Here is a 19501-nt window from a genome sequence, read left to right as displayed (position 1 = left end):
CATTCTTCTTAAATATAGACTTTCTCCTTTCCAGTAGTGATATTCCAGCAATCCATCTCACCATCCTCATCTTGGTTCTTTCCAACAGTCACTCCTCTCCTTTTAACTGCTTTTAATGCTCATGTTAGTTACCCACATAATAGTACAGTCCTGATAACAGTCTTATATTATTATTACAAGCTAATCTACAACCCTAGTTGGAAAAGCATGATGCTATAACCCCAAGGACTCCAACATGGAAAAATAGCTCAGTGAGGGAAGGAAATAAACTACAAAAGTAATACACAACTAAAATATTCTAAGAATAGTAACATCAAAAAAGATCTTTCATATATAAACTATAAAATCTTCCAAAAAAAAACAAGAAGAGAAATAAGATAGAATAATGTCCCCGAGTGTACCCTCAAACAAAAGAACTCTACTCTAAAACAGTGGAAGACTATGGTACAGCCTTAATGAAATTTTCTAGTATAACTCTGGTTACTTATCTCCAGTTTTTGCCATGGTGCTTTCACTCTGTCTTACCGCTTTCTCAGTACAAGAGCTCAGTCAGTCATATGGCCTAAACTCGTAAATTGAATAGGGAGAGCTAAACATGAAACACCAAGGAAAACAAAAATACAGTCTGAAAAGAAAAGACACTAGAACAAAATGAAATTCAGAAATTTGCCTTTTATGTAGAGGCTTGGAAAAAGAACCTTAATTTTGCAGAGCATTAGTTTTTAACTGTATATTAACATTCAGAAATATTGTTTCGATAGTTTGTGATGCACTGGAATGCTTTTCAATAAAACAAGCACCTCATGCTGATTGTTACATCTTGTTTTTCATATAACCTTTGTTATTTTATTCTTGTCAATTAATTTGTATTTATTAATTTTGATTTCAAGGTCGTAGTTTGTAATTATAATAGTTACTGATTCTCTAGGTTTTACCGATTGCTGTACAACATACGCCCACCTTTTCTCTCTTGGGTCACATAATGAAATCCTGTTTTCTTATAAAGATGGCATACACACTTTAATAAACTATCATATTAGCCGATATAACATTTTCTTAACATGCAAATTGCATGATTATTTACTTTTTTAATTCAGCAGAAAAAAAACCCACAATGAAATTTTCCTTCAATTGATGCAAAATCAACCACCGTAGTTTCTGCTACTTTGTTGTCTTTCCAGCCTTTTCTTCTATTTGACTAAGAATTATTTTGTGCTCCTTCTTCATTACCAACCTCTTAAGCTTTGGCTTGGGCCGTCTGAAATGAGAAATAAGTGACAAAATATTGAGTTTAATGCTTGATAATTCGCAAAGAATAGAAAAAAAGGCTCCAAATTAACATTATTCAATAAAAACAAGCATGCTGTCCTAATGCACTAGCATAACATAATATTACACTAACACACTCGTACAGTACCGAGCATGATGGTACCGTAAGACTATCACTACGGAACATAACGCAGTCACTTTTTCAAAAACATGTAATGTTCTTTCAAGTGCTGGAGACCATAGATTTAGAGGTAATTTTTCAGCTGATACACTCATGACTTCACTGTTAACTTGGCAGGACAAAACCTTCCTAAAATGTATTAGTCCCATTTTTGGTGCCCTACAAACTACTATAAGCTAGATCTTTTTGACTGGTTTGTTTCACTTTTGATCTTCTCTTTATGTAATACCAATTCTGCATATTATCAGGTATAGTATCACAATATAAATATTCAAAACCTCTCAAGAATGATACAGATCCTTCCAATTTGGTAAAGAATTAGCCTATAGTGTAATTCTCAAGAAAATGCTTCTGAGAACAAGTAGGGCAAATTTTCTTTTTAAAAGTACACTATAGAAGATTCTAAGACCTGTCAATAAGAAAATTCAATGTTGTACTTACTTGGCTTTAAGGCGAGGTTCAATCAGGTTTCTTCTCTGTAAATCCTTGAATCTTTCTTCAATCAAATTGCAACCAGATCGGGCTAATCTCAATGAGCCCTTCAACTCTGAGCCTAAACTGACTGCGATATCTTCAGCCTGGAACCTAGGATGTAATTGACAGAATACAATGTTAGTTTACATTCTGACTTGGTGTTGTATAGTCATTGCAATTACTTTCAAATTTAGCATATAAAAAACTAGAAACAAAATACCTTTATATATAGTCTCAATGATCTTACTTCAACAGCCTATAAAGAGAATTATAAGGAAAAAATCAAATTGAGAATAATAATGATACCACAACCAAGTGACTTACTTCTCTTTACCAAGTCGAAGAGGTTTACTTTTCTTTTGCTCATGGTATGATTTCCTTGCTGCCTGACGACACTTCAGTATTTTTTCATTTTCGTCAATTTCTTTGTTGTAAGTTTTGATTCTGTAGGTTGAGAAAAGGACATATGAAAATATTTATAGTAACTTATATTACAAACCCATCAATTATGAATAGCCCTAATTTGCAATCTTGAAAATCCTTTCCAGTCTTGGAGGCAGAGTAACCAACGATTAACATTAGAGGCACAGGCTCTATTGGTAAGTATGAACTAAAAGCATCATTCTATTACATGCTGTAATAACAGGTCAAAAACGAAGGACAGTAATTTCTTGATATCCAGAAATAAAATCATCATTAAGAAAACGAACTTGATTTCTACTCCATGTTATAAATAACAAGGCTGATTAGTTTTAGATACGGCTGTACATGCTAATGGCCCATCAGCTAAGTTACTTCTGCTATGACATACTGTAATTCTGTTTACCTTAGGACATTACAATTCAAAGCTCTTTAAATGTTATATTGTAATATAAATTGGTGTTTTTACAGTTTCTCTAACTGATATTGATTGATCATCTTTGCATTTTGTAATAAGATCAGTCAAAAATGGAAATTGTTATTTTTTCTTTTACCAATGTTCATCTGATCTCCTTTGATAATTGTAATGTATGTTCTGATACTGGATAAAACAAAGCTTTAAAAATGCTATTTTGCTCAGTAAATTTATGATGATAGGGAATAAAACCACCTCCTTCACCATTCTATCTTGTGGAGATTCACAATACAAGAAGCTATTTAGAACATCCCTTGTGTAAATCATGAAGTTATTGCATCCAAAAAAGTCTCATGAGATTCTTCCATCTTTCTAGTAGGGTAACAAACAGAGTGAAGTACTGTAACAGACAGTCCTTTCGTTACTTCAACAGCAGGGGCAAGGACCACAAACCATGGTGCAGTACATCTTCCGCTACAGATAAAATATAACCCACAGTCACTGACTGTCCTAACCCTTGTGCATAAATTTGTCTATGCGCAGATTGTTAGTAACTCTCACCTGTGAGGCTTCTGCTTCAGACGCATAAGATTAAGACAGCAAAATAAATGACAACAGCCATGACAGATTCTTGGAGACATATCCTTTGCTTATTAATTGAAATGAGTGTTACCTCTTGACAAATTTCATTCTTCAAAGAAATGTTGAGAAGCTCTCACAAGGCAAAAAAGACACCAAAGCTGGAATGGGGGCGATTAGATTGGCTGTACGATCTTTATATCCTGGTGGTAAAATATGGAGCAAAAGAAAAACCATAACTATCCGTCAATGTGTGGCTTATATTCATACACCTAGAGGGGGAAAAGACTAACAAATTGGATGTCCTCGTGGCTAGGTGACGAAGGAAAGACTCCCTAGTCAATTCGTATGGAGCCCTAGTAACTAATCTAAGAATTAAGGTATTCCATTTTGGGGGGCTAAAGAGTCCTATTATGACCCTTCTCAGTGTTGGAAAAGTTATGTTTAGTCCATGGAAGCTGTTGCCTGAATCCAAGCAATGGAATACTACACCAAAAGCTACTATTAAAGGCATAGATGAAAGGCGAAAATCTGCTTTATGTGGTATACAGAAACTACAAGGATCAATATCTTTCTCACTACAAAACCCAATAAATCTACTCCACTTGTAATATATTGGAATAAGTGATGACTGCAGTAGATGCTCAACAGTTTCCAGGTGTGAAGGCAAGCAGATTACTATGAAATTTGTGAAAGAGTGGGACTTTAATAGCTTCCACTGTGAAAGTGAGGCACTCCTATAATGGAGCTGCAGGAGATTAAAGCAAACAAATCTTGCTGAAGTGACAAGCCATTGATTTACACCGTCCTCGTCTAACTGGATGATTTTGTCTTCATTACAAGCTTTATGAATGAACCTCTATGCTGTCCCAACTATACATCAATGGAAGTCTATCATCTTGGGCTTTTTATGATTTCTTGGGTTTTTCTACGTCTTCGAACCACTTCCTTTATATCTACAGCTTCCTGACCAAACATTTCCCATTCCCTCACATCACATGTCCAAACCATCTCAATGCTTAAATTCAGTTTGTAATACTTAACTTCATTTACTTTCAAGAAAAAAATTAAAAAGCATACCTAAAAATCTATGGAAACTAAAACTTATCATTAGCATTACAACCTTACGTTGAAAAGAGGAATGCTATAAGCCCTCATAGAACAATGACAGTATATTTGTGCCACACCAAAAGTGAAAACTACTTTAACCCTGGATAGGTACGGTCCTCGGACACCCCTTTAAGGGTATACTCGGACGCGAACGACCCCGACGCCAAAAAAAATTCTTGAAAAATCAGTTTTTGCAGTAACCTCCTTTTTTCTTTTGCCAAAAAAAACTTCAATGAATGCTTAAAACAACTGTAAAGATAAATACTACTCATCTGCAGAAAAACTATTTATTATAAATATTTTAAAAAATTAAGTAGAAAAAAAAAAAGACCTGACATAAAAATTCATAAAAAAAAAGTTTATACATATATACACAAATCCTTTTAGGAATTGATTCTTGAATGTTTAGGACACATCTTGATGTATTTTGGATGAAGTCAGACCCATGGAGGTGAAGATCTGAAATGAGAAAAAAAGGGTAACTTTTTTTGGCCAAAAAAAATTGTCCAAATTTCATGAATTTTTTTGGGTACCCAAATGAAATAGGAAGTGGCTAATTTTTTTAGGGAATAAACATATGTTATCCTAAAATAGAAATATGTAAAAAAATCTTCATTATTTTGTAAATTACATTTATATCAGGGGCCATATCTAAAGGTAATTTTTTGAGTACTTGGAAATTTCGTAAAAAAATACATATATTTAATATATAATATGATATTTATGCAGGAAAAATATACCAAAATATCACAAATTCTATAGGGAACAAGAATATATATAGATAGGGCAGCTTACGCTTCGGATATGTCCACAAAATGGCCGCCAACCACACTGACTCAGACTCCCTAATCTGCCACTTGAAATGTAGGAAGGGTATGTCAATTTCAAGGTGTTATTTACTAATCTAATTATTATTGGATATGCATAAAAATTGTATGGTGGGTTGCTGGATAATTGTCGATTATTTTACGTTTATAAAATTAAAATTCTGACCCAAAAAAATTTTTTTGAAGGGAAATAAAATCGAAAAAAAAAATGTAAAACAATATTTTAGCTAAAAAAATTTGATGATATTCAATCAAAAAAAAAGTAAACAAAATTTTCCGACAAATAAACATCTAGAGGAATCATTACTCTGTGATAGTTCCTTAGTACGTAGTAATTTTGAAAGAATTGAGAAAAAACGAAAAAATGGCAATCACCGGAAAATCGAACACATACCTATATATACGCCATATCTGGCTAAAAAAAAGATAGGCATGGGTAGCCAGATCATCTAAAAACACTTTCCAACACTATAAAAATATAAGTTTTGCGACACTACTTGCCAATTCCTTACGGTAACATGACTAAGCAAAAAAATGCAAAACAAATAAAAAGGGGGACTCGTGGAAAAATGGCCATTCTAATATACGGCATTTCAGAAAAAAAAAATTTCAGCCACGTGCTAGGCAAACCATCAAGGCATATTTTCCGACAAATAAACATATAAATGAAATATTACTCTGTGATAGTTCCTTAGTACGTAGTAATTTTGAAAGAAATGGGAAAAAACGAAAAAATGGCAATCACAGGAAAATCGAACACATACTTATATATATGCCATATCTGGCTAAAAAAAAAATAGGCATGGGTAGCCAGATCATCTAGAAACACTTTCCAACACTATAAAAATATAATTTTTGCGACACTACTTGCCAATTCCTTACGGTAACATGACTAAGCAAAAAAATGCAAAACAAATAATAAGGGGCACTCGCGGAAAAATGCCCAACATTCTAATATACGGGATCTCAGATAAAAAAAAAGACATGCACGTGTTAGCCCAACCATCAAGGCACACTTTCTAACACATAAACATGAAAAAAAAATCAATAATATACGGCAATTCCTTACTACGTAGTAAATTTTTACAAATATTGAAAAAAAAACAGAAATTGGCAACCGCAGTTAAATACCCAATATACCAATAACTACGTCGTATCTGACAAAAACAAAATCACGCATGGGTAGCCAGATCATCTAGACACACTTTCCAACACTAAAAAAGCAAAAGTTTTACGACACTATTTCGCAATATCTTACGGAAAAATGACTTGGCAAAAAAATGAAAAAAAATGAAAAAGGGACACTCGCGGTAAAATGCCCGACATTCTAATATACGACATCTCAGATAAAAAAAAAGACATGCACGTGTTAGCCCAACAATCAAGGCACACTTTCTAACACATAAACATGAAAAAAAAATGAATAATATACGGCAATTCCTTACTACGTAGTAATTTTTACAAATATTGAAAAAAAAACAGAAATTGGTAACCGCAGTTAAATACCCAATATACCAATAACTACGTCGTATCTGACAAAAACAAAGTCATGCATGGGTAGCCAGATCATCTAGACACACTTTCCAACACTAAACAAGCAAAAGTTTTACGACACTATTTGGCAATATCTTACGGAAAAATGACTTGGCAAAAAAATGAAAAAAAATGAAAAAGGGGCACTCGCGGTAAAATGGTCCTCGTGGTGATGAACGACATTTTAACTAAAAAAAAAAACATGCACATGGTAGCCAAACAATCCACCAAGACTTTCCACAACTGATAACCTATACAAGTTGCACCATTCTACGACAATTTCATAATACGTAATAACTTTGATAATTATGCAAACTACCTCAGAAGGGTAAACTCGGACGCGAACGACCCCGATGCGTCTCAGAAATCGGGGAAGGAGTACAGCTACAGCAATGCACATCTGGACACTACTAGAGCGTGTAGGGGAGACACCTCCTGCAGGTCGATCACCCACAAATTCAGTCACAGGGGTGAGTCACGTGAGAAAAACCTGTTTTTTTTTGACGCTCGGGGTCGCAAACGACCCACCGTACCTATCCAGGGTTAATGACTGGTTTCTAATTTTTGCCAGAAACAAAACAAAATACAATATCACTTCTTCAAACATGAAAATCATTTAAAAATATACCAATGCTTGCATTATATTGTACAGTGAGTTAATTCTTCTAAGAAAGACCTTTGTGATATCTCTCGACTACCTGTAGTTTGAAGAAAGAATTCTTACCTGTAAACATTACTCTCTCTTATACGCCTTTCCTTTGCCAACTGCATCTTCCTTTCCTTGAACTTTTGATTAAATTCTTTCTTCCTCTGTTTCTGTGTCTTCCTTTCCGTCGTTCTCTTTCCAGTTACGGTTGCTTCACCTTCTTCTTCCTTAAAAGATATTTAAACAATTACTTTTGGCCTAATCAAGTCCTAGGTTATTAATGTTAACCCTTTTACCCCCAGGCTATTTGGAAATTTCCAACCCTTAACCCCCATGGGGTTATTTTTTTTCAGGCATATTTTGCAGTATATTTTTTAAAAATTGCTCTAACAGCCTTAACTTTTGACATAGAGAGGTCAGGTTGGTCTCATTCCCTTGGAAAATGCCTGAAGTTTCTCAAAAAATTATCAAAAATATGCAAAAAAAATTTTAAATAGCATTTTTTTGCAAGGACGTACCGGTACGTCCATGGGGGTAAAGGGATGAGTTTTGTGAAACGTACCAGTACGTCCTTTGGGGGTAAAAGGGTTAAGACAGCGAACATAATCTGAAATTGCATGTTTTACAATTTGGGAAGTGAAAAACACAATAGAGAAACATTGCTGCTTACTTTCTTGACAAAAATTAAATTTAATTTCAAGATTTCCAGCATTACATTTACTATTTTATGATGTTTTTTCTGTTTTCACATACATCTAGGATTTTCACTTACAAATCAAAACCCTAACCACTTAATCAAAGAATATTGAAATGATATTTTCATAATAAAATAAATTTTTGAATATACTTACCCGCTGGTTATATAAAAGAGCTGAAGTCCCTGACGCCAGGGCAGAAATTCAAATCTCGCGCTATCGAAGATACGCCAGGTGTACCAACCGCACCCTAGCGGTAGAACAGGTGGAACTACACACCAACTCCAGTTCTTCCATGCCTCATAGCCATACCATAGGTAGTCTCTAGAGGGGAGGAGGGTGGGTGTTAAATTTATATAACCAGCGGGTAAGTATATTCAAAAATTTATTTTATTATGAAAATATCATTTTTAAATATAAAACTTACCCGCTGGTTATATAAAAGAGCTGATTGACACCCCTTGGTGGCGGGTCAGAGACAGCTACATATAGAAAATTCACTTAAGGGTTACATACAATAAACTTAAGCAGTTCTCACCTGATAAGGAAGCTGACAGCAATGATACTCTGCCTCATTTCGTCCGCTATCCTTAAGAGATCCAGTAATCCACTCGGGCTGAAAATCTCTAGGAGCTGTCAAACGGTACAAACACCTATAACATGACAGAACCTCAACCAATACCCTTGTTCCGGGTGCACTCAAGGAACAAATTGACCACCTAGCCAAATCAAAGATTGCGGAAGACTGACGCCCAATCTCCACAAACAACCATAACAAACGAGTTCCAAGAGATAGAAAAGGGGTATTAGGAAAAAAGGGAACGTAGTGGTAGATCATTCACCTACTATCGCATTAGCCGCTATAAAAGGACCCAACGTAAAAAAGTCCTCATAGCGAGTCTGAACATTCTTCAAATAATGGGATGCAAAAACAGACTTACTTCTCCAAAATATTGTATCCATCAGACTTTGCAGAGAACGGTTCTGTTTAAAGGCCACTGAAGTCGCTACCGCTCTGACTTCATGTGTCTTGACTTTGAGGAGCCTCTGATCCGACTCATCACACTGAGCATGAGCTTCTCGAATCAACAATCTAACGAAAAAAGAAAAGGCATTCTTAGACATGGGCATCGAGGGTTTCCGGACTGCACACCACAGAGCGTCTGAGTTACCTCTCAGATTCTTAGTTCTGTCCACATAAAACCGTAGAGCTCTAACTGGACAGAGAACCCTTTCCAATTCACCGCCAGCCAAATCAGAAAGGTTAGAAATCTCGAAGGATTTGGGCCATGGTCGAGAAGGGTTTTCGTTCTTGGCCAGGAACCCCAGTTGCAAAGAACAAATGGCTTTCCCATTCCGAAAACCAATGTTCTTGCTTAAAGCATAAACTTCACTAACTCTTTTCGCAGTGGCGAGGGTAACTAGAAAAAGGGTTTTCAAGGTTAAGTCCTTAAATGAAGCCGAGTGTAAAGGCTCAAATCTGTCACTCATGAGAAATTTAAGGACAACATCCAAATTCCAGGCGATGGGAGCTGTTTGAATCTTCTTGGTCGTATCAAAAGACCTAAGTAAATCTCGTAGATGTTTATTATTAGAAAGGTCTAGGTTCCTGTGTCGAAAAACCGTCGCCAACATACTCCTGTAACCTTTAATAGTCGATGACGAGAAGTTATGCTTAACTTTAAGGTCCAAGAAAAAATCTGCTATTTGGGAAAGCGATGTACTGGAAGAGGAAATCGCGTTAGTTCTACACCATTCCCTGAACAACTCCCACTTGGACTGATACACCTTGATGGTTGAAGACCTTCTTGCCCTTGCAATTGCCTTGGCGGCCTTCTTCGAAAATCCTCTAGCTCTAGCGAGTTTTTCGATAGTCTGAAGGCAGTCAGACGTAGAGCTCGGAGGTTTTGATGATTTCGGGCCAAGTGAGGTTGTCTGAGAAGATCGGGTCTCATGGGAAGGCTTCTCGGAACATCCACCATCCATTCCAGTACCTCTGGAAACCAGCTCCTTGACGGCCAGAACGGAGCTATCAAGTGTCATTCTGGTCTCCTCGTGTGAAATGAACTTCTGAATCACTTTGTAAAGGATCTTGAACGGAGGGAAAGCATAAACCTCCATGTGTGACCAGTTCATCAGAAAAGCGTCTATGTGTAAAGCTTCGGGGTCTGGAACCGGAGAGCAGTAACACTCTAGCCGTTTGGTCTTCGCGGTGGCAAAGAGATCCACGAGAGGTCGACCCCATAACCGCCACAGACTCTTGCAGATGTCCGGGTGCAGAATCCATTCTGTGGAGAGAACCTGACCTTTCCTGCTGAGTCTGTCTGCGCTCACATTGTTGACCCCCTGGATGAACCGCGTCAAAAGAGTCACCTTCCTTTCCTCCGCCCAGATGAGGAGCAGTCTTGCAATCTCGAACAGAGGCCAAGAGTGGGTCCCGCCTTGTTTCACAATATAGGCCAGAGCTGTCGTGCTGTCCGCATTGACTTGGACCACCTTGCCCCTGATCTGCTTTTCGAAGCCGATGAGAGCTAGATGAATAGCTAAAAGCTCTTTTTGATTGATGTGGAGAGAGGTTTGCTCCACCGTCCAAGTCCCCGAAAGTTCCTGCTTCTCTAGAGTGGCTCCCCACCCCGAATTGGAGGCGTCGGAACACAACACGAGGTCTGGGTTCCTCTGAAGTAAAGACAAGCCTTCTTTCAGTCTGGGCTCGTTGTTCCACCATTGAAGATGAGACTTGATGGAAGTCGAGATGGGAATGCAATCCCTGTCGAGGCTGTCCCCTTTCTTCCAATGGTGGTTGAGATGAAACTGAAGAGGACGCAAGTACAACCTCCCCAGGGTCACGAACTTCTCTAACGACGAGAGAGTCCCCAGAAGACTCATCCAATCTCTGACGGAGCAAAGATCTCTCTTCAGGAACGTTTGGACTTTTAGGAGGGCTGCTTGGATTCTCACCGACGACGGAAAAGCCCGAAAACTCCGACTGTGAATCTCCATCCCCAAATAAAGAATCTCCTGGGATGGAATGAGTTGTGATTTTTCCGAGCTCACCAGGAGACCCAGTTCTCTGGAGAGATCCAAAGTCATCTTGAGGTCCTTCAAACAACAATCGGCTGAGGAGGCTCTTATCAGCCAATCGTCCAGATACAGAGAGGCCCTGATTCCCCTCGAATGCAGCATGCTTGCCACGTTCAGCATGATCTTGGTGAACAATAGAGGAGCCGTGCAGAGTCCGAAACAAAGAGCCCTGAACTGGAAGACCTTGTTTCCGTCCATGAACCTCAGATAACGTCTGCAGCTGGGATGAATCGGAAGGTGGAAATAGGCATCCTGAAGATCTAAAGAGACCATCCAATCGTCCTTCCTCACAGCTGCCAGAACTGTTTTCTGAGTCTCCATAATGAACGTCGAGTTCTGGACGTAACCATTTAGCACACTTACGTCCAGAACCGGTCTCCACCCCCCGGAACTCTTGGGTACTAGAAAAAGGCGGTTGTAAAACCCCGGAGACGTAACATCCTGCACTTCCTCTATTGCTTGTTTCTCTAATAAAAGAGACGTCTGTAGAAGCATGGCTTGCTTCTTGGGACCCTCTCTGTATTTGGGCGAAAGATCCACTGGATCTGTGACTAAAGGAGGATTGGTCAGGAAGGGGATCTTGTAGCCTTCCTTTAACACCTGGACGGACCAGGGGTCCGCTCCATTCCTCTCCCAAGCCTCCCAAAAGTGAGTCAACCTGGCCCCCACTGCTGTCTGAAGGAGAGGGCAGTCAGACTTTACCTCGGCCGGACTTGCCCCCTCTGCCTCTAGGCTTCCTTCCTTCTGGTTTAAAAGAGCCTCTTCCAGAGGACTTCCCACGAAAGGACTGAGGTCGAAACCCAGAAGAAGATTCCTTAGGTTTACGAGAGGAGAATGACGGAGGCAAAACTTTCCTAGTCGAATGAGTAACTAAGTCATGTGTGGCCTTCTGCGTGAGAGCAGTAGCCACCTCGCCTACCAATTCCTGAGGAAATAAGGAATTAGACAAAGGTGCGAAAAGAAGGCCCGTTTTCTGATAGGGAGACACTCGTGGCCCTTTTCTTGAGAATTCCAGCTGTAAACAAGGCAGCAACTTCGTTGGAGCCATCCCTCACACCTTTGTCCAAGCAGGACATCAAATGAACCAAACCACTAGTGTCCGTTTCCGTCATATCAGAGACCCTCTTACTCAAAGCCCCCAAAGCCCAGTCCAAAAAATTAAAAACTTCGAAGGCCCTGAAAAGACCTTTAAGCAAATGGTCGAACTCTGGAATGGACCACCAAATCTTCGTCTTCCTTAAGGCAAGACGACGAGAAGCATCTACCAAACTTGAAAAATCCCCTTGAGCAGAAGAAGGAAAACTCAAGCCCAACACTTCACCAGTCTCGTACCACACACTAGATTTAGAGGCTAACCTAGCGGGAGGAAAGGCAAAGGCCGTCTTGCCAAAAGATTTCTTGGAGTCCAACCAAGAACCCATTAACTTCAAGGCCCGCTTAGAGGATCGAGAAAGAACCATCTTGGTATAAACTGGAACCTTAGTAGCTTTACCTAAGATGAATTCAGAAGGCGGAGAATGAGGGGCCACAGGGGTAAAAGAATCCGGGAAAATTCCAGTCAGAATAAGCATAAACTTGCGAAGGTCCACAGCATGCTGATAATGCTTCTCCTCCTCATTCTCAGAGACTTCCTCAATAGGATTATCCTCATCCGACTTTTCCTCTGGTTCGTCTTCTGGCAGTGCAGCAACAGCCGCAGCCTGAACCGAAGGAACAACGTCTGGATGGGACTGCCTGTCAAGGCCAACATCTGTGCCAATCTGATGGGGAGAAGTAGAAGTAGATTGATGCGAAACACGGACGTGTAGACGATCATCCTCAACCAACAACTGCCTAGACCGCTTAGAATCCGACTGCTGTTGAACAGAAGAACGCTTGAAATCAGAAGGTAACTGTTGAAGATCGCCGCGAGGTCGCGTAAAGTCCGAGGACTGTTGCTGCGAACGATCAAAGTAGTCAGGATGTCGACGCTGCAAACCAATGTTTTGACGCGACGCGTCCAAAAGTTGTTGCCGCGGGCGATCCACTACTTCAAATTGTTGACGCGTCTCGTCCACTTGTCGACGCCGATGTTCTTCCCCGCGACCAGAATACGAAAACTGGTCAACCAAAACTCTCTGACGCGACTCATCAAAATCAACCTGGCGTTGAACACTATGACTGGGAGACCGCCTAAGTGATAACTCGTCAAGACCAGATACCATCGAACGTTTGTGCGATAACTGGTCTGACATCGAACGCCCAGACACAACGCCAACACCTGGTTGATAAGAATCCATCAACGACGAGAGTTGTTCCTTCATAGACAAAAGCGCAGACCATTTCGGATCAACAGAACTCCTCGGAAAAGATAGTATTTCTATCGGCTGCTAAGGACTCAACTTTCTCACCAAGAGACAAAATAGCAGTAAACATGTCCTTCATAGTAGGTTCCTGATCTACCACCACAGGGGAAGGAACAGGATTAGGAACAGGTAAATTAGGTAAGGCTCTATCCACATATCGGGAAGAACTACGCCTAACTCTATCTCTCTCTAGTCTCCTAACATAACGATCGAAAGTAACAAAATCATCATTAGTTAAGGAAAGACACTCATTACACCTATCATCTAATGAACAAAATTTACCCCTACATTTTACACAAATAGAATGAGGATCAATAGATCCTTTAGGAAGTCGTGTACGACAACCCTCACTAACACACCTACGCTGAGCAGGGGAGGAGTCGGCCATTTTTAAAGCTAACGTGAGAGACCGACAAGCAAAAAGTAAGGGAAAAAGCAATAAAGAAAATCTCAAACAAAAAGATTTCAAGATAAGAACCAAGGAAAATTAATCAACGATAGCTTAAACTCAAAAAAGAACGTTGTACATCACCAAACAACTTCCCAAGAGAGTAAAAACACGAGAGCGAACTTCTATATGTCAGTCAGCTATGACGGCAGAGAGAAGAACTGGAGTTGGTGTGTAGTTCCACCTGTTCTACCGCTAGGGTGCGGTTGGTACACCTGGCGTATCTTCGATAGCGCGAGATTTGAATTTCTGCCCTGGCGTCAGGGACTTCAGCTCTTTTATATAACCAGCGGGTAAGTTTTATATTTAAAAATACTGTACTGTACTGTACTTCACGCCAATGGCTATAAAAATCACATATTCTTAAAACAATTTGTATTTTCCATAGCTATACATATCTGTGAAAGAGTGGGACTTTAATAGCTTCCACTGTGAGAGTAAGAGAAACTGGTAATTTAGAGGAGGAGTGGAAGTTAGCAAAAGAAAATTTTGTTGGGATTGCAAGTGATGTATGTGGCAAGAAGGTTGTTGGAGGCAGCATGAGGAAGGGCAGTGAATGGTGGAATGAAGGAGTGAAGGTAAAAGTGGAAGAGAAAAAGAGGGCTTTTGAAGAATGGCTGCAGAGTAATAGTATAGAGAAGTATGAAAAATATAGAGAAAAATGTGGAAGTAAAGTGCAAGGTACGTGAGGCAAAGAGGGCAGCTGACCTGAGGTGGGGTCAGGGACTGGGTCAGTCATATGAAGAGAATAAGAAGAAGTTTTGGAAAGAAGTGAAGAGAGTAAGGAAGGCTCGCGCAAGAATTGAAGAGACAGTGAAAGATGGAAATGGAAGGTTGTTAAAAGGAGAGGAGGCAAGGAAAAGGTGGGCGGAATATTTTGAAAGTTTGCTGAATGTTGAGGATAATAGGGAGGCAGATATAATTGCTGTTCCAGATGTTGAGGTGCCAGTGATGGCAGATGAGAATGAGAGAGAGATTACAATAGAGGAAGTGAGGAGATCACTAGATGAAACGAGAGTAGGAAAAGCCTCTGGTATGGATGGTGTGAAAGCTGAGATGTTGAAGGAAGGGGGTGTGACTGTACTTGAATGGTTGGTGAGATTGTTTAATATGTGTTTTGTGTTGTCAATGGTACCAGTAGATTGGGTTTGTGCATGTATTGTACCACTATATAAGGGTAAGGGAGATGTGCATGAGTGTTGTAATTCAAGAGGTATTAGTTTGTTGAGTGTAGTTGGAAAAGTGTATGGTAGAGTAATGATTAATAGGATTAAGGATAAAACAGAGAATGCAATCTTGGAAGTACAGGGTGGTTTTAGAAGAGGTAGGGGTTGTATGAATCAGATTTTTACAGTTAGGCAGATATGCGAGAAATATTTAGCAAAAGGTAAGGAGGTGTATGTTGCGTTTATGGATCTGGAGAAAGCATATGATAGAGTTGATAGGGAAGCAATGTGGAATGTGATGAGGTTATATGGAGTTGGTGGAAGGTTGTTGCAAGCAGTGAAAAGTTTCTACAAAGGTAGTAAAGCATGTGTTAGAATAGGAAATGAAGTGAGCGATTGGTTTCCGGTGAGAGTGGGGCTGAGACAGGGATGTGTGATGTCGCCGTGGTTGTTTAACTTGTATGTTGATGGAGTGGTGAGAGAGGTGAATGCTCGAGTGCTTGGATGAGGATTAAAACTGGTAGGCGAGAATGATCATGAATGGGAGGTAAATCAGTTGTTGTTTGCGGATGATACTGTACTGGTTGCAGACACAGAAGAGAAGCTTGACCGACTAGTGACAGAATTTGGAAGGGTGTGTGAGAGAAGGAAGTTGAGAGTTAATGTGGGTAGAGTAAGGTTATGAGATGTACGAGAAGGGAAGGTGGTGCAAGGTTGAATGTCATGTTGAATGGAGAGTTACTTGAGGAGGTGGATCAGTTTAAGTACTTGGGGTCTGTTGTTGCAGCAAATGGTGGAGTGGAAGCAGATGTACGTCAGAGAGTGAATGAAGGTTGCAAAGTGTTGGGGGCAGTTAAGGGAGTAGTAAAAAATAGAGGGTTGGGCATGAATGTAAAGAGAGTTCTATATGAGAAAGTAATTGTACCAACTGTGATGTATGGATCGGAGTTGTGGGGAATGAAAGTGATGGAGAGACAGAAATTGAATGTGTTTGAGATGAAGTGTCTGAGGAGTATGGCTAGTGTATCTCGAGTAGGTAGGGTTAGGAACGAAGTGGTGAGGGTGAGAATGGGTGTAAGAAATGAGTTAGCAGCTAGAGTGGATATGAATGTGTTGAGGTGGTTTGGCCATGTTGAGAGAATGGAAAATGGCTGTCTGCTAAAGAAGGTTATGAATGCAAGAGTTGATGGGAGAAGTACAAGAGGAAGGCCAAGGTTTGGGTGGATGGATGGTGTGAAGAAAGCTCTGGGTGATAGGAGGATAGATGTGAGAGAGGCAAGAGAGCGTGCTAGAAATAGGAATGAATGGCGAGCGATTGTGACGCAGTTCCGGTAGGCCCTGCTGCTTCCTCCGGTGCCTTAGATGACCGCGGAGGTAGCAGCAACAGGGGATTCAGCATTATGAAGCTTCATCTGTGGTGGATAATGTGGGAGGTTAGGCTGCGGCACCCTAGCAGTACCAGCTGAACTCGGCTGAGTCCCTGGTTAGGCTGGAGGAATGTAGAGAGTAGAGGCCCCCTTTTTTGTTTTGTTTCATTGTTGATGTCGGCTACCCCCCAAAATTGGGGGAAGTGCCTTTGGTATATGTATGTATGTATGTATACAAATCTGAGTCCTTTAATTCGGTCAGCGCAAGCTGGAGGCGGATATTAGACCTTTGTTAACGAGTAGTCAACTAGCTGGTGAAGGGTGCAGGTGAGAAGATCACCCTACTGTTACTGCCAGAATAGCTTCACTTTTGACCTTTCAGCTCAGGACTGAGATTGTTGGTTGAGGAGGGAAGTTAGCTTAAGGACTCTGGTTTGTAAAGCTAGGGAAAATACAAATTACTTGTAAAAATTTGTGATTTGTTCCTATGAGGCAAACAAACCCTCATCCTTTAACTAGGGAGACTCAATGCTTGGTGGTCTGGAAGCCCCCTTAGAACAGAACTGGATGGTTCATTTAATTTACTGGAAGTGACAACTACCTGGTCATGTACAGGAGCTTGGTGGTGCCTCCAGCAACCTCCTAAACGTCTTTCATAGGGATGGAAAGACTGCTAGGGCCTGGCCTGTACATGGATACACATACTCAATCAAATAAAGAAACCCTTCCCCCTATGGTGATATCAGTAATAAATCATATATCTGTATGATGATCAAGGGGTTGGTATAAAATTTCACCATCCTCCCTCTCGTTTAAGGGAGATGGGGGAGATACTTATTTAGCTCTAAAGAAAGGATCTCTGGAGTGAAACTTCCCAGCATCAGGTCCGATCCAGCATGTAACGATTTGACAGCTTTGTCTCCGAGAGGGGGACAGAAGAATGAAGAGGAGCCAGTTATTCTTCCATTCATTTCAAACTTACATATACATATTACCATAGATGAGATGCTTTCAGTCCTGTGTAGGAGCAAGGCTGGTTACCCAACTAATCACACAGCCACCAAAAGACCAAGTACAAAGGTGTCTAGAGACTTGTGGCCCATACAGTACTCCCGTGGGTAGAAGGCCTTGAAGGTGGGCAGTCTTTTCTAGACCCCAGCCTTCCTCACTTTAAAAGCTATAATGGGCCCTATCCCTGACTTTGTGAGCTCTAGCTCTAGCTGGTACCTTGACCATCTCGTCAGGTGAGGCATACGCTTTACAGATCATCTCACACAGCCAGAAGGACACTGTGTCCCTTCACGTCTCTTTGTTAGTCCTTCCAGTGGGAAAAAAAAAGTAAAGACTGCCTCGGTACTTTCTTGGGCGTTGCTAAAACTGACACCGGAGAAGGCTTAGCTCTCTTCTTCCCATCAAAGCAGACAGTTGCCACTACACAGAAGACAATGATCTGTACATGGTACATGGGGATGATTAAAAACAATCACAGCCCCTACAAGAAGCAGAGAGAGAGGATCTATAGCCAGTTTAGCCATAAACCAATTGCAGAATCCACTCTTTCCCCAGAAAGTATGAATCTCTTGCATGATCACATCCATCATTAAAAGCCGTCACTTACTTTCTGGGAAGTAAAAGAAAAAGATCAAACCCTATGGATACGCTGCATCAGCTTCTCACCTGTGCACACCACCTGTTGTTAACTACCTCATTAACAAATTCAGCGGCCATTCCAACTCCACTGTAGACATTTCCCTATTTCAAAGGACGAAAGGTTTGTGCACATGTTGGAACTAATCATCTTAATCATCATTATTGTCTTCATATTCAGTTCAGTACTGTATAAGCTTTAATATAACATGCACAGTATGCACATGTTCACTGTACGTACTGTATATATTTGTACATATATAGTATACATTTATAAAGTACTGTACTATACAGTTATTTCAATAGTGTATTATACAGTGCACTATCTTTGTGTTTTTATACTACTGTATACTGAATATATACGTATACAGATATCACTATATGCAGTAGGTGCATATATACTGCAAAGCATATAGAAAATGTGTATAGAGTGTAGGTACAATTGTATTTTGCACATACAAATCCGATAATTTATATATCTGGAATTTACATCTCATATTATCGGCAGAAATCCATATCCATGGTGTGTTTTGGGGTCCTCTGAACATAATACACGTGGATAATTCACGGCAACTGTATTTCATTGCCTATAACTTTATATATTCAATAAAACTTGCATCTAAACCCTACATTTTCAAAATATGACACACTAAAACCTACCTCTTCTTCCTCCTCACTTTCCTCTTCATTATTATCATCTGCTGTTGGTAATCCTTCAGACATTTCAGCAAGCCAAGATTCTTGTGTTGGGGCTTTATCTATTGTGGTATACATCTTTTTAGTGGCACCATCGTACCTCTCCTCTATACGCTTATTTTTACCCTGCTGCCTTATGGCTTTTTCTAAAACGATTTGATGGTCCTCAAACGTTGGATTGTATGACTGACCTGTAATTAAGAAAATATTTTACATATTAATTCATTCATTCCTTTTTTCTGGGAACTATTTTTTGTGTAATATAAAGTATGGAAACATTGTATAAACAGTAGTACAGGTGTTCTTTACAGAGACCCTTCAGCCCCAGTTACATTGACTTCTGCCTTTAACCTTTCCTTCATTCCTTTGAGTCTCTTACCACTTACCTCATCAACATCTTCAACTTTACTTCATAGGAATTCCAGTTTTCGTCAAATAACAAATCTTTTGGATGTGCCCCACAAGTCTTCAAGTAGGACTCTGGTCTTATTAAAATATTTATGGAAAATATATCTTATTCCATGATGTAGTGTTGACAAAGTACATCTAACTGTTGCAAATCTAGTTACGCTGATATTTTTAATTAAACCACTTCACAACAC

At 39.8% G+C, this 19501-nt stretch overlaps 1 protein-coding gene across 1 annotated transcript in view; it reads right to left on the bottom strand.

The window, feature by feature from the left end:
• Window positions 1-993: 993 nt before the first annotated feature.
• LOC137648793 (ribosome biogenesis protein NOP53) overlaps window positions 994-19501 on the bottom strand; it is an 82893-nt gene continuing 64385 nt past the window's right edge. The window contains exons 6-10 of the mRNA XM_068381938.1: window positions 18864-19090; window positions 7533-7681; window positions 2249-2368; window positions 1892-2035; window positions 994-1258 (exon numbers count right to left, since the gene is read on the bottom strand). Coding sequence (XP_068238039.1) covers window positions 1162-1258; window positions 1892-2035; window positions 2249-2368; window positions 7533-7681; window positions 18864-19090 — 737 coding nt within the window. The 3' untranslated portion in view covers window positions 994-1161. The remainder of the gene's footprint in view (window positions 1259-1891; window positions 2036-2248; window positions 2369-7532; window positions 7682-18863; window positions 19091-19501) is intronic.

The sequence above is a fragment of the Palaemon carinicauda genome, chromosome 10 (genome assembly GCF_036898095.1).
Source record: "Palaemon carinicauda isolate YSFRI2023 chromosome 10, ASM3689809v2, whole genome shotgun sequence".
Taxonomy (NCBI): Eukaryota; Metazoa; Arthropoda; class Malacostraca; order Decapoda; family Palaemonidae; genus Palaemon; species Palaemon carinicauda.
This window is presented reverse-complemented; position numbering and strand designations above follow the sequence as displayed.